This window comes from Sitodiplosis mosellana, unplaced genomic scaffold (assembly GCF_009176505.1).
Source record: "Sitodiplosis mosellana isolate CC-2019 unplaced genomic scaffold, AAFC_SMos_1.0 Smas_scaffold_17, whole genome shotgun sequence".
Taxonomy (NCBI): domain Eukaryota; kingdom Metazoa; phylum Arthropoda; class Insecta; order Diptera; family Cecidomyiidae; genus Sitodiplosis; species Sitodiplosis mosellana.
Window position 1 is genome coordinate 637,575 of NW_022595259.1, and position 13,690 is coordinate 651,264.

General features: G+C 34.7%; 3 protein-coding genes across 4 annotated transcripts in view; 1 reads left to right on the plus strand and 2 right to left on the minus strand.

The window, feature by feature from the left end:
- Positions 1-8,772: 8,772 nt before the first annotated feature.
- On the minus strand, positions 8,773-10,241 carry LOC129568140 (glutathione S-transferase 1-like). The gene is made up of 3 exons (XM_055445709.1): positions 9,828-10,241; positions 9,599-9,757; positions 8,773-9,303 (listed from the first exon to the last, which is right to left on the minus strand). The coding sequence occupies exons 1-3, from the start codon at positions 9,849-9,851 to the stop codon at positions 8,773-8,775; spliced, it is 714 nt and encodes a 237-aa protein (XP_055301684.1). The 5' UTR covers positions 9,852-10,241.
- Positions 10,242-10,589: 348 nt separating this feature from the next.
- Positions 10,590-13,690, plus strand: part of LOC129568206 (malate dehydrogenase-like) — a 14,921-nt gene continuing 11,820 nt past the window's right edge. The window contains exon 1 of the mRNA XM_055445852.1: positions 10,590-10,641. The gene's annotated coding sequence lies outside the window, so the exon portion shown is untranslated. The remainder of the gene's footprint in view (positions 10,642-13,690) is intronic.
- LOC129568207 (glutathione S-transferase 1-like) lies at positions 11,481-13,332 on the minus strand. 2 transcript variants are annotated; one of them, XM_055445853.1, is made up of 3 exons: positions 13,178-13,332; positions 12,569-12,739; positions 11,481-12,308 (listed from the first exon to the last, which is right to left on the minus strand). In XM_055445853.1, the coding sequence occupies exons 1-3, from the start codon at positions 13,280-13,282 to the stop codon at positions 11,781-11,783; spliced, it is 804 nt and encodes a 267-aa protein (XP_055301828.1). In that variant the 5' UTR covers positions 13,283-13,332; the 3' UTR covers positions 11,481-11,780. The 2 variants fall into 2 exon arrangements, with proteins under 2 accessions (XP_055301828.1, XP_055301829.1); XM_055445854.1 differs by having other exon boundaries at positions 12,569-12,733; positions 13,178-13,329.

Below are 13,690 nucleotides of genomic sequence, written 5' to 3' on the forward strand. Positions count from 1 at the left end.
GGTAGATAGACCAAGAAACGATGCATATTACATTCCTCATCATGCTTTCAAAGACAGCACTACGAATAAGCTGCGAACAGTGTATAATGCCTCACATAAAACATCAAATGGGCTATCATTGAATGAACAACTTGCAGTTGGTTGCAGAGTTCAGCAACCAACGATTTTCACCTTGACACTTCGATGGAGAAAATTCAAAATCGCAATCATTGCGGACGTCGAGTATAAGCAGATCGAGTTAAATGAAAGTCAACATCATTTATACAAATGATTTTGTGAAGAGATTCATCCGACGAACAAATAAAGAATTACAAATTAACAACGGTTGCGTTTGGCTTGTCACCGGCTCCATTTATTGCTATAAAAGTTGTACGTGAAATGGAGAAATTGGTGGCAAATGAGTTTCCTCATGTAGCAGAGGCAATCGTAAAATGCTTCTATGTTGATGACTACACGGGTGGCGCGAATTCAATCGAAGAAGGCATCTGAGGCAGAAGATCTGAGGCAAGTGTTTTCGAGCTTCTGTTTTAATCTACGCAAGTTTATGAGCAGCTCGTCTCAATTTTTGGAAATGTTGCCTGAGTGCGACAAAGAAAATCATGAAACGCACGTAACTAAAGCATTGGGAATCTCGTGGCAACCAAAAACCGATGACTTTACTTTTACAAGCCGATTGGACATGAATTCAAAGCCGACCACAAAACGACATCTATTCTCGGAAATTGCGACGCTTTATGATCCGATGGGTTGGTTCGCCCCGGCCATTGTAAAACCGAAAATTCTCATGCAAGATATGCTTGGGTATTGAAAAAAGAAAACGACAAAAACTTCGAATCGGATGATGAATTGCCGAGTGATTTCATGCAACAGTGGATAAAAATAAAAGAAGAAATTCCATTATTATCAACGATTCAAATTCCACGATGGTTGCATATTGCACCTGAAAATGAAATCCAAATACACGGTTTTTGTGACGCAGCTGAACCAGCTTATTTAGCGTGTGTATACATACGAAGTAAAGTAAATGAGTGCATTGACATGAACTTAATTGCTGCAAAAACAAGAGTTTCGCCAATAAAAAAGCAAACGATACCGCGATTGGAACTTTGCGGCGCAGTTTTATTAGCAAAACTAACGAAAACTGTGTTGAAAAATATGGATTTAACAGATGTTGAAGTTTTTTTGCGGTGTGATTCACAAATCGCGTTAGCTTGGATCCAAAGCAGCACGAAAAAATATAAAAAAATACGTTGCTTCGCGAGTGGAAAAAATTAGAAAAAGGTAACAAATGCAAAGTGGGCTCATATTTCAGGTGAATTGAACCCAGCCGATTGTGGAACTCGCGACATATATGCGAGTGAGCTAATAAACAATGACTCTGGTGGCACGGGCCAGCATTTCTACGTGAAAACAGTGACTTTAAAAAAAATGACAATCGACAATTTGAAATCACAGAAGAATCCAAAGTGAGTATTTTGTTGGAAAGCAATAAAGAAATGTGCATATTGCCACAAATATCTTCATGGTTCAAAATGAAAAAACATATTGCGTATGTTCTGCGGTACATCAACCGTTTAAAAGAAGAAGTCGAAGAGAAAAAGAAAATTGATGAAAGTGAAAAAGAGGCATTAGGCCAATTTACAAAAGAAAAGGCAAAAGAGATCGCAAATAAAATTGCGCAAAACGAGAAGTATGCCAACGAAATAAATCCAATTACTGTGAAAGAATTAAAAAAAAGCTGAAAAAAGCGCGATAAAAATTACGCAAAATATGTATTTCATCGACGAAATCGAGATATTGAACCGGATAACATAAAAAAGTCCAGTGCATTATACGGTCTGTGCTCATTTTTAGACGACGACGGAATACTACGTGTCGGCGGGAGACTCAACAATGCAAGAATCCCGTTCGATATGAAGCATCAAATTGTGCTCCCAAAGAACACGGACCTAACCAGGTTGGTAATAAGAGAGTTTCACAGCGACACATTACACGGCGGCCCGAAAGTGACTGAAGCTTACATTTGCTATAAATTCTGGATTGTGAGGAGCGAAACAACAATAAAAAAAGAGCTCAGACAATATGTAACTTGCGCAGAACAAAAGCCAAAAATGATGCAACAATTGATGGCAGATTTGCCGCGTGCGAGAGTGAGAAAGACAGGAAAAGTTCTCCTCAAATGCGCGGTGGATTTTGTCGGACCGATTCGAGTTAAAACATCAAAATTACGGAACTCGAAAATTGTTAAGGGCTACATCGCCATATTTGTATGATTTGTGGTAGCGACAGCAGCATTCAGCCTGAACACGCACGTCGTTATATTTTATTTTAGCGAGGTTAAAACCTTGCATGTTAGCTCGAACACAGAGAACATGAGAATAATGCGAATAAAGAAAAGAGAATGAAATGTGATTGAGATCGAAGTGAAAGCTATTTTCATAATTGAGAAAAATTCGGGATATCCAGAACACAAACCTACATTAGATCGTAGTAAACTTTGTGAATCACGATAAGTGTTGAACAATAAGAAAAAACAAAAAGCGATCGATGTGGTTCAATTTTCATTTCACAGTTAAATAAAATTGATGACATCCGTAAAAACTATTAAACTACTATAAATCGATGTAAATACCTTTGGAAATCAATGGAAAAAATCCAAATAATTGGTGTTTCATGAAGTTAATATTATGACAACTACACTCATAAAAAATAGGACGACCATTATCTTATCGAAATTAACAGCACAATGGACCAATGAATTTGGTTTGGCGTTCACTAACCTTTGGCTCGATTTCGATATTTTCAACCTTTTCCTCTTTGACTCGTTTAGCTGGACCAATGAATTTGGTTTGGCGTTCACTAACCTTTGGCTCGATTTCAAAACTTTCAACCTTTTCCTCTTTGACTCGTTTAGCTGCGATATAGGCTCTTGATGATGATATTGCTTTATGCAGCAAATGTTGCAAATTGTCTCCCTCTTCCATGACTTTCCAACAATAATTGCGATTTTTTTAAAATTTGAAGCACTTGTGAAGTGATTGAAAGAAAAAACGAATGTCACTGAGAATATGTGGCTAATATTTCAATGTGAACTTAGTTTGACGACAACTTATTTATCAGATTGCGTTCACTTTAGGCTATCGCCAGTTAATTTTCAATTTCGCATCGAGGTTGGTTGATATTCAACCAAATTCATCATCCCATCTAACGATGATAAGATGTGGCAAACATGTCCTCATGTTATGTAGAAATAGAGCGAAAATCGATTTTTTCAAAATTCTTTTTTATGCATTTTTGGTCTTGTGCAATTATTCTCTCGTTATTTGTTGTCATCCATTTCAGTGCGATTATTCTCACAGAGACACACCTCTTGTTTCAATGAAACAGATGTTGCTTGACATATGAACCAGTTTTGGCTTGTTTATGCACACTTTTTTGCGTTCATTTCAATCAACTTCAATTGAAATGTGAATGTTTGCAAACAAATCGAGAAACGAAGCATCGATGAAACCTATGCATATTGAATTGTTTATGGGGCAGCGAATGTTGAAGAGGAAATGAATTTCCGTGAAAAACACGAAGCGGTAATAAAGTAAACAAATTTTCAAACGAAGGAAAAAATGTAGAATTCAATTATAATTTTTTTGCCTATTAAAAGATCTTCGAGAGTAGAGAATACGATCTACAACATTCTGAAAATGGTTGATCTATCATACAAATGATTAGAGGAGAGTAATTGATTTGATGGAACATTTCAGAAATTCTCGCTTACAAATATGTGACTGTCTAGTTTCTTGAACAAACTTTGTTCATTATTCCTTGAATTGCGTATATTTTGCTCATCTTTGTTACCCATATGCCTCAGTTCTCGAAGTTTGTTGCGCGAAAAAAATGTTTCAATAAAAGTCAATGGCTATTTATGTTTGACTGCGCGTCGTGTAGCCAATTTCTCTCATTGCTGTTATATTTTTGTTCGTTGTGCCTATGGTCTGCGGCTCCGATCATCATTCGGAGTATGCGCATCACGTTCGTTCCATTAAGAATCGACCGAAAAATCGTCAGTCGTTGTCGATCATCGGTAAGGGCACCAACGATCCAATCTGTTGGCCTCGTTAAAAACAATTCTCTCGACGAAGGAAAAAAAACTCGCCGTTTTTTTCTTCGAATTATAATTTTAAGTTCGGTTCTTCGGTAGTTTTTGTGTGCATTTCATTTGGGTGTTTTGTGTTGTGAAAATTTAGTGTAATTTTTGTGTTAAGTGTGTGAAATTATTTACGAATCGAAACGAAACACGAATTTCCAAGAGGAAAGAAAATTGATACGAAAAAAAGTGGCAAAACGAAACGGAATTTATTTGGTGAACAAAGGATTTTCGAGCAGAGATTCAATCAGAGTCAATGTAAGTTGATCTTTGCTTTATTAGCGCGCTCATTGGCGCGGGCGAGAATTTGTGCGATTGCTGAATGAGACTAGAAAATTTATGATGCGAGAGCGTGCGTTGTTGATTTTATTATAGTCACACACAAGCAGCGTTCATTCATCAATTGAGCACAAACAATTTTTGCACAGTTTCAGTTCGACCCGGTCGATTCAATTGGCACAATTGGCCAAATTAATAGCGACATGAACAGATCCGACAACCGCATTAATCCACACTGTTTACATTTCAAATGGTCCCATGCCGGGTATTTGTATCATTTTTGAAATTATTTCTGAATGAAATGAAAATAATTGGGAGATATTGTGTTGAAATTTAGAAAGAATATCAACGAATGAACGGATAATTCGTACAAAAAAACGTAATTTTCTCTGAGATTGCATGTAAAGGAGCGTCTACTCGCTCTTCACTTTTGATAAGAAATTCTAATTTTTTTCATCAATTCTAATAGAAAATTTTATTTTTTGGGTCCCTAATCGAAGTGTTTACGCTAAAAAAAAATCTGAAAATATCAAGGATGTATATAAAAAGTGAAAAGCCGCCAAGAATTGAATCATGAAATAAACAAGTTGAATCCTAAGTTGAATCATTTGCACGTGTTTGCATTGACTTTCATGAAATCTATAAGTGTCTGTGAGCATTGAGCATTTTGTTAGATGAAGGGCGTGTTTTCTTTCACTTATACACATAATTTGTCTTGCCAATTCTAATGGATGATGCTTTGCAACGTCTTGAAATTGTCTTGAATTATGATTTATGATCCTATCAATAAAACTGCTTACAGATTTGAATGAGAAAAACGTTCATAAGCCTGGTCATGTGTTCTGAACAATATTCAGAAAACGTTTTTGACACATTTTTGAGTGTCAACATGCTCGAAATACTTTTGCATCATTCGTTATCCGCAGTGTGGTGAATTTTTGGATTAATTCGTGGGAATCAATTCATTTCGCTTTCTTCTTCTCCTTCCTCCTTATTTCTTTTCCCAAAACAAAAAGTGTTTTCTCGCATTCACTTTTTCGATTCGTTTTTTTCTCGCCTCAACTTTCGAATTGCTCTTTTTTCTTTTAGCTTTATATTTCTATTTTTAATTCATTTTTTTGTTCTTTTCCACGTTCGTTTCGTTTGAGATCAGTCCCTGTCAGTGTTTTCTGTATGATTTTCTTTAAGCGAACGCAGTTATTTGAAAACAAAATTTTCATGAATTATCTAATAAAAAAATCTCATAAAACAATGTAAGTCGTAACAGGAATGCGAAAAATCTCTTGTTAATGCAATAAAATGTAGCTCTGTTTGATCTTAAACCCTTGCATTTACATCTAACGAGATTCGATAATCATCAAATTCGACACAGTGCAGCTGTTTGCGCACATCTTCTGTTGTACACATAAATAAAACATGAAAATTCCGGACACGTCTTTAATAGCCGACATGGGCTCTATGCATCCATATGTCTTCGATTCAAAGTTTAGCCATAAATATTTCAAATGCGCATCCAAAGGTTGGATTTCATGTAAAAAATACTTCACCAGAGCCATAAATATTCGTATTTTAAGTGTTGGAATTTTACCATTCAATTTGGATGATGATTTCTTGAATCAACTTTCTTTCAAACGCCATTATCGAGTTGCTGCTAATCGTTTATGTGTAAAACGATTTTGAAACCATTCAGAAATGATTTTTATTAGATGTCAGAAAATCTACTAATTTAATTTAATTGAAAAAAAAATCTTTTAATTCAGAGATAGAAAAAAAAACAAGTGATGACAGATTTGTGAGTGTGATAGCGTGACCAATTTGTTCCAATGGTAAATCATTTTCTCCCGCTTATTAAGCCACACATCGGTAAAACAATAATCAAATTCAAAACATTTTCAGTTAGTTGATTCTTAGTTTCAGAACATTCAGTGAAAACTCCAAACAAACCGAATTCCCGCCAGAAATAGAATGAAATAGTCGTGGCCTAGTGCAGTCGATCGTTGCATCGAACAGGAATGTGACATTTCGAAAAAGTGTGCAAACACTAAATTTAGACACGGAACCGCATTTCAAAACGAAATTCAGTGGGTTAGATGCCGGCGTGTCTGTTTACACCGCTTCCGTAATCAACATGTAAATATTTCAGTTGGTGGTCTATTTTGAGGCAAAAACATGAAATTTGAATATCACAAAACATGAAGATAGGGCAATGGAACAATTTGTTTGTCTGAGAAAAAAAAATGCTTATATGATGTCCGAAGATAATACTCGGAAATTGAAGTAATTTCGAAAAGAGCATCTGTTTTTCGTAAAAGACACGATTTTTTGGTGTTAACATATGTTTGATATACCAAAGGTCTCCCTTTCTTTTTTTCTTTCATTTTTCAATTGAATCGGTAACGTTTCTGAATATTGAAAATCACAAAATATTTTTTCAACAAAAGATGAAAAAGATAACAAACAAAAAAAGGACAAAAGAAATGACATTTCGTCACAACACTGTTATTATCGGAATTCAAATATTAATCTAGAAATTTTCGAGCGCATTAACTTGAAATTCATTTGTCGTTGTAAGCTTATATCATTTTATGTCAACTTGAACCCTGGAATGTTTTTCGACTTGCATCTAGTAATTTCCATTAATTTCTGATGACAAAGTGTTGAGCGTATATAAAGGACGTTATCGGTTAACTTAAAATAAGTCTGGTTCAACCAATTATCGCGACAATTCAATTCAGTTGTAATCCGCCTTCGAAAGTACATGAATCTCAGAATGAGTAAAAGCGCTTTGGTTAGTAGTTCAAACTGAATATAATATTCACAACAAAATTGCTTGAATTTTGTTCAATCAATAAAATAAGAAAGAAAGGAAATGTGATACTAATAATTTAATTTTTACAGATAATTGTAGCTTTTTTTGGCTACTGTTTTCGTTACAGTTGATTGCCGACCAACGAAAGATTTATTTTCAAGTGAATTTTTAGTGAACTCTTTTTACTTGTTGAAAAAAGAAAACAAAGAAAAAGTTATTTGGATCTCTGTAAAAAGAAGCTTATTTCTATTTTTTTTGTATAAGTTTTGAATAATCAAAAACGAATCCATTTCAACAGGCCTTTTCGACGATGATTTCGATATGGTCGATACAAAGATGATGACAGGGCCAGGAGCAAAATCAGGTTCTATGGTCAGCCAACAATTGGTGTTGGTGTGCGTTAACGGTAAATGCAAATCAAAAACGCAAAATTGTTGCGGAAGAAACTGCAAAGTGTCGTTCAACAACCATAATGTCAAAAACTTTGTGGTGGATCGAACACCGGTTCTGGGTTTATCGCCGACCTTCTGAAATGGGATCCATTTGATTCAATGAGTGGTCTGTTTTCGGATTTATTCGGCGGTCGCAAACAAATTCATTCGGAATCCAACCAACAAGCAATTCAACAATTAACACAAAGAATTTAAAAGCGAATTTTGAATTCTTTTTGGTTCAATGTTAATAAAAATTGGTGGTAAATGCAATGAGTGAAACCTTTTTATAATTAATTTTGCTCATGAGATTTTTAAAAAATAAATTTGTGTTGTAAAATGTTGGAAAACTCCTGTTTTTTATCTGATGACGACTTTCCTTTTATATTGTTTCGACTTGTTTGGACAAAATTTCGAATTTTGAAGCATTTTGCAATTTCAAAGAATTTTCGCATCATTCGCTCGACAAATCAATTCAATAATATTATGGAACTAAGTGCTCTGATATCAGTATAGTTCAAGTAAAAATAGGTATAGTCAATACATGTTGTTATCTGTAACAGCGATTGAAAGCCAATTAATGAACTTTGACACATAACAAAACACGCATTTCATCTTCGGCAAATTGGCGTCAGCAACAATTAATCGGAGCAAACAAAGAACTCAAATAAAGTAACGTCAAACTAGAGCTCATAAAAATGATGATTTGTGTTTCTCCGCACAAACATCACTGGTCGATTTCTAAATAGAACAGTTGTTGTCGCAATCGAATTAAACTTAATACAAATCATACAAAATTATTGACTCAGATGTTTCGATTTGGAAAATCTTCCATTTGTTTCCACTGATGGAACCAATTTTTCAAACCGCTTTTAATGCATATTTATTATTTATTTATTGAAAAGCAACAAGATCTTTGGTAATCGAATCGAATGGATGAATGAATGAAGTAAGATTTCATTTTTCCCCCTCGAAATGAGTAAAATTACCAAATTTTGTTCGAACTCGCCATTTATTTCAATTAAATATTCTGACAAAGACAACATTTCTGAACGATATTTTTAAAAGAGATGAGACGTAGCTCTATCACAACTGTGTGCTCTAAAAAGTGTTCAATTTTCTTCGGCATTGTTAGTACGCTTATCAAAGAAAGCGGCTTGCAGTGCTCTGCCAGCAGCGCCATTCAATTCTTCGTAGTACGGTAATTCCGAGAGGCGGTCAATCCATTGAATAATGTTTGTATGATTGTCTGGGTCCAATGGCACGATTTCAGTCAAAGACGACGCAGTTGCGACCAAACAGAAATCAGCAATAGTCATATCATCGCCACAAACATATGGTGATTCAGAGAGAAAACACTCCAAAATATCCCACGCAGCTTCGACATTCTTGATACGATCCTCCGGCGTTTCAGTTGCCTTTTGAAAAAGCACTGGCTCCAAAATGAATCTCAAGCGAGCAAAGAGATGACTTGAATCAAAGTGCATACGTGAATTGATTTGAGCGCGTTTAGCCAAGTCTTTAGGGTAAAGTGAATCGTCATCAGCACCATATTTATCCACCAAATATGCACAAATTGCATGACTATCGGCTATCAATACACCATCATCATCCAGAAGTGGCACAGTGTGCATTGGATTCATCTGGAAAATATGAAAACATTTTAAACACGTGAAATCGATATTGAATTCTTGAATCGTATGGGAAAATGTGAATCAAATTCACTGTGTCAATTGTTTGAATTATAAAAGAAAGTTCCAATCAAAAATGATATGAAAAGATAATGAATTGAAATTTACACGGTAAGCGTTTGACACTGAACGAACTTTTCATCACATCAACCTTAAAATTCAATCAAACTTAAACAACAATTGTGGGAGAAGTTCGTTGAAATTGTCATTGAATATTGAATTGAAGGGAATAACAAACGAAATTTACCTTCAGATATTCCTCCGATTTATGTTCTGCATTCGCAAAGTCCACGGTTTTCAATTCAAAATCTATTCCTAATGCGGCACCAGTTAAAAAAACGGCCCGACACGGTGGACTCGGTGGTACCATATACAAAATTGGCTTTTCGGACATAATTGAATGGTTCTAGTGAGGAAAAAAAATGAAAATTAGAAATAAAATGAAAAGTAAAGAACAAGAAAGCTAAGAAAGTCACATTCAATTTCAAATATAAAGCCATATATTGCTTTACATATATGTTTTTTCGAATCACAGTCCGTCCATCGAATAATGAATATTTTATTGTTTTACAAATATTTCACAGTGCTACAAAGAGTATGTGTATGCCGTATATGTTGCACTTTCACTGGAAAGTTCTTTCTTTTTATCCAATATTTTCGAGCCACTGTTTGTTTCAAATGTTTTTTTTTTGTTGCTCGCTCCAATTCTTCCCTTAATACTCGCTCTTGACACAATTCTGCAGAAAAGTGTTTAAAGTTTGAAAACAATTGTGAATTAAACCGTCGTAATTACTTTTTTCGAACTTTGATTCAACGATTGAATGAAGTTTTCAAAAGAATTATCTTTAAGAAAATGTGAACAAGTTTCCCTTATTTTTATTCACACAACAAAAATCTGATAGTAACTGAACGTTTAGTGTCGATTGCAACACTTTATATACCGACTTTTTATCCATTCTGACTACTAACACAAAGCTGCAATTAGATTTCATATTTCAACATGGAAAAAATCGATAGAACGCAGTCTAAAGCAAATCACTGGTGGTAGTAGGAGTACAGTGCATCGTAGCTGGTCATTTTCCTAGAAAATCGAACGGAATTCTCAATATGGGCTCAATCATTTTTAATGGACATGTCCATTTTATATGAAAAAAGTATTGTAATGGACAATATTTGCTCGGTAAAAAATTCAGAAAAAAAAATCTCAAGAATATGATTTCCATTCATTTTTAGGTCCGGCGAATACAACATAAGACTTTCGAAATGGAGACTTTGGAATAATGCAGAAAAGTTCGTTTTTATACTTCTTCTTACGCTGTCATAAATGGTGAAAATATCACATTTCAAGTGGGAATTTTCGCCTGTGTAATGAATGCTTCGCTACTAACACAAATATTCACAAAGCAATCTATGAATGTGTGTTTCAATGGCACGTGTGTATGATCTATAAAAAAAACGAATCGCATTCAGAGAAATTTCAATCAATAAAAAAGCCATGGCAAATAAATGAAACAAACAAACTAAATGAAGACCACATCATCAGCTTTTGATAGCAACTATTTTGAGAAAATCAATAAACATATCCCTATTTCATAAAAAATGCAGGTGATTGCAATGGAAAATGTGTTCCAAGACGTTGTCAACTGGCCATAGCACAGCGAACGCCATTTTTGCAAGTGACTGTCATTCCCTAAATCGCTACGCAAAAACACATACATTCAAAATTCAACAATGCGTAGTGGAAACCGCGGATTTATACACAAATGTGTCTCGTCGGTGAATTGCCCAATTCAAGCTGCTTATGGTTTTTTTTTAAATTTTATTCGTTTCGTTGTTGTTGTTGCTCCGTTAACTCGATCGCTGCATATCAATTTTTCGTTATACATTACCTTGACTTTCCTTCGTCTATTGACTATTATTCCAGCTTTATTCTTGAACTTGAATCATTCAATGAAATAATTTGATTCGATTTTCAAATAGAACTGTTATGGTTGCAATTGAATTTGATTAGAAAAAATTCTTGGTTTCAAAAATATATTTAAAAAAAAAAGACGATGTAAGAGGTGCACCACTTCACTTTCATACTCCTGTGTATTTCTGCAAAATATCAAAAAAAAATCTGGAGTCGGTTTTGAATTTCGGTTGAACATGACATTTATTTCTGTTTTTAAATAATTGGCGAAGATAAGATTGGAGATCTCAAACAAAGAGTTTTGTAAGATTCGAGAAGATTTATATGAAAAAAAATTCCGAAAATTCTCATTGAAAGAAAGACACATTTTTATAGACATTTTTATCAATGTATAAAAAAGTGTGCGGAAGATAAAAATGTCTCCTGAATATAATCTTCGAAAACCATAAACAGACTAATGGTCTGACTTTTACTATTTTCAAAAATTCCATTTGACGAACGAACGATTGGTTCAGATTCACTTTCCTTCGGCATTTTTCTTCAGCACATCACGAAACTCGGCCTGCAACCCTCGAGCTCCGACGCCGTTTGTTTTTTCGTAATATGGCAATTTCGAAAGGCGATCGATCCATTGAAGGATCTTGGTATGTTTCTTGGCATCCAATGGGACGTTTTCAGTCAATGACGACGCGGTTGCGACCAAACATAAATCGGCAATGGTCAAATCATTGCCACAAACGTATGGTGTTTCGGAGAGGAATCGTTCCAGAATATCCCACGCCGTTTGAATTTCCTTGACACGCTCTTCAGGCATTTCGGCTGACTTGTAAAAGAAAACTGGAAAATACAAAAATCGCAATCGAGCGAAGAGATGGCCAGAGTCAAAGTGCAAACGAGAATCCACTTGAGCGCGTTTCGCCAAGTCTTTTGGGTAAAGTGAATCGTCTTTGCCGTATTTCCCAACCAAATATGCGCAAATTGCATGACTGTCAGCTATCAGCACGCCGTTATCATCGAGAAACGGAATTGTGTGTTGTGGATTGAGCTAAAAATATCCAATTCTCTGTTAATTGTTTGAATACATAAAAAATTAAAATTAAATTCAAGGTTGATTTAAACGAAAATGGAATTGAACCAAAAATAAAATAGATTTGTACATTTTATAAAAATCTTCGAGACATCCAATCTGAGCGAATGTCCAAATTCAAACCAAGACATTTAGTCTTTGGATAAATGAATTCGTTAAACGAAATTAGTTCATACTTTTTCGGGTTTAATGACATAGAGACAAAAAACGGCACTCACCTTAACAAACTCCGGTTTTTTGTGTTCCATGCCCAGTAAATCAACGGGTTTTAACTCAAACTCAATTCCCAACGCGGCACCAGTCAACAGAACAGCTCGCACCGGTGGGCTTAAAATATGCATGTACAAAATTGGCTTCTTCGACATGATCAACCGGTTTCTCTTCTGTAACTAAACGAAACGAATGTTGGAATGAAATATAAGAACGAACATTGACATTCAATTTAGATTGATGTTTCATATTTTGCTGTTGGTGTTATGTGATTATCGCTGTAATTGGAATTTTTCCAGTAATTCGCATGTAGAAGTTATTGCGATATTGATAAAAAGGGAACGTTTTTCTAATCGGAGAATATTATGCAATAAAAAACGATAATACAAAACAAACTCATGACATAATAAAAAACAATAACAAAGAGACATTCAATTAAACGGAAAAAAACAGAAAATAAACTTTCAAAGATTTTTTTTTTAAATTCTGCATAAGTTATAAATAATCTTTAGTGAAGATTCTTCACAGTCTGTGAAGAAGTGAAGTGACATACACTTTTCGTCTTTTTTTAAAAGCAAAATATGAATAACTTTTCTAGTTTTTCTATTGAAACTCACCTCTGAAATTAAAACACTTGACAACGGAGACGTTGACTGTTCACTATGGAATTCTGTCCACAACTGAACCGAAACACGTTCAACACCGTCGCTATCAATTATCATCAAGTAGCTCCATTCTTGTTAGATTCAAAAACGTCCACGAGTCGTGGACCACGACAGTTTCATCGAACATTACTTTCATTGCGTTTATCACATACACGCACACGGTCGAAGCGACAAAGTGTTTTAAATTTTTTGAAAATATAAATGGCAATACACAGTGAATAAGGTAATATATGCGTATACAGTGTATACTATACACACACAGCTATATCGATGACTGAGCAAAAGAAGAAATAATTAGAAGAACTCGCATTAAATAACATAAACTTATTCGTACAGTTGTATTATACTTTGTATTCTATTGCGTCTGTATTCGTTGATAAATGTAAATTTCATTACTATGTCGGTGTGTTGTGTTGAAGTATTGGCCGCCTGTTTAGTAATGAGTTTTTATGGTCAAACAAGTCA

What these genes read in the sequence shown, in the direction of transcription:
- LOC129568140 (XM_055445709.1), bottom strand. Translation starts at nt 9,851, where the DNA reads ATGGCTTTATATTTGAAATTGAAT. An exon ending in CTTTATATTTGAAATTGAAT is followed by an intron (nt 9,758 to 9,827) that starts GTGACTTTCTTA and finishes TTTCCTCACTAG; the next exon opens with AACCATTCAATTATGTCCGA. An exon ending in AATCGGAGGAATATCTGAAG is followed by an intron (nt 9,304 to 9,598) that starts GTAAATTTCGTT and finishes CATATTTTCCAG; the next exon opens with ATGAATCCAATGCACACTGT.
- LOC129568207 (XM_055445853.1), bottom strand. Translation starts at nt 13,282, where the DNA reads ATGATAATTGATAGCGACGGTGTTGAACGTGTTTCGGTTCAGTTGTGG. An exon ending in CAAGTGTTTTAATTTCAGAG is followed by an intron (nt 12,740 to 13,177) that starts GTGAGTTTCAAT and finishes CGTTTCGTTTAG; the next exon opens with TTACAGAAGAGAAACCGGTT. An exon ending in AAAAACCGGAGTTTGTTAAG is followed by an intron (nt 12,309 to 12,568) that starts GTGAGTGCCGTT and finishes GGATATTTTTAG; the next exon opens with CTCAATCCACAACACACAAT.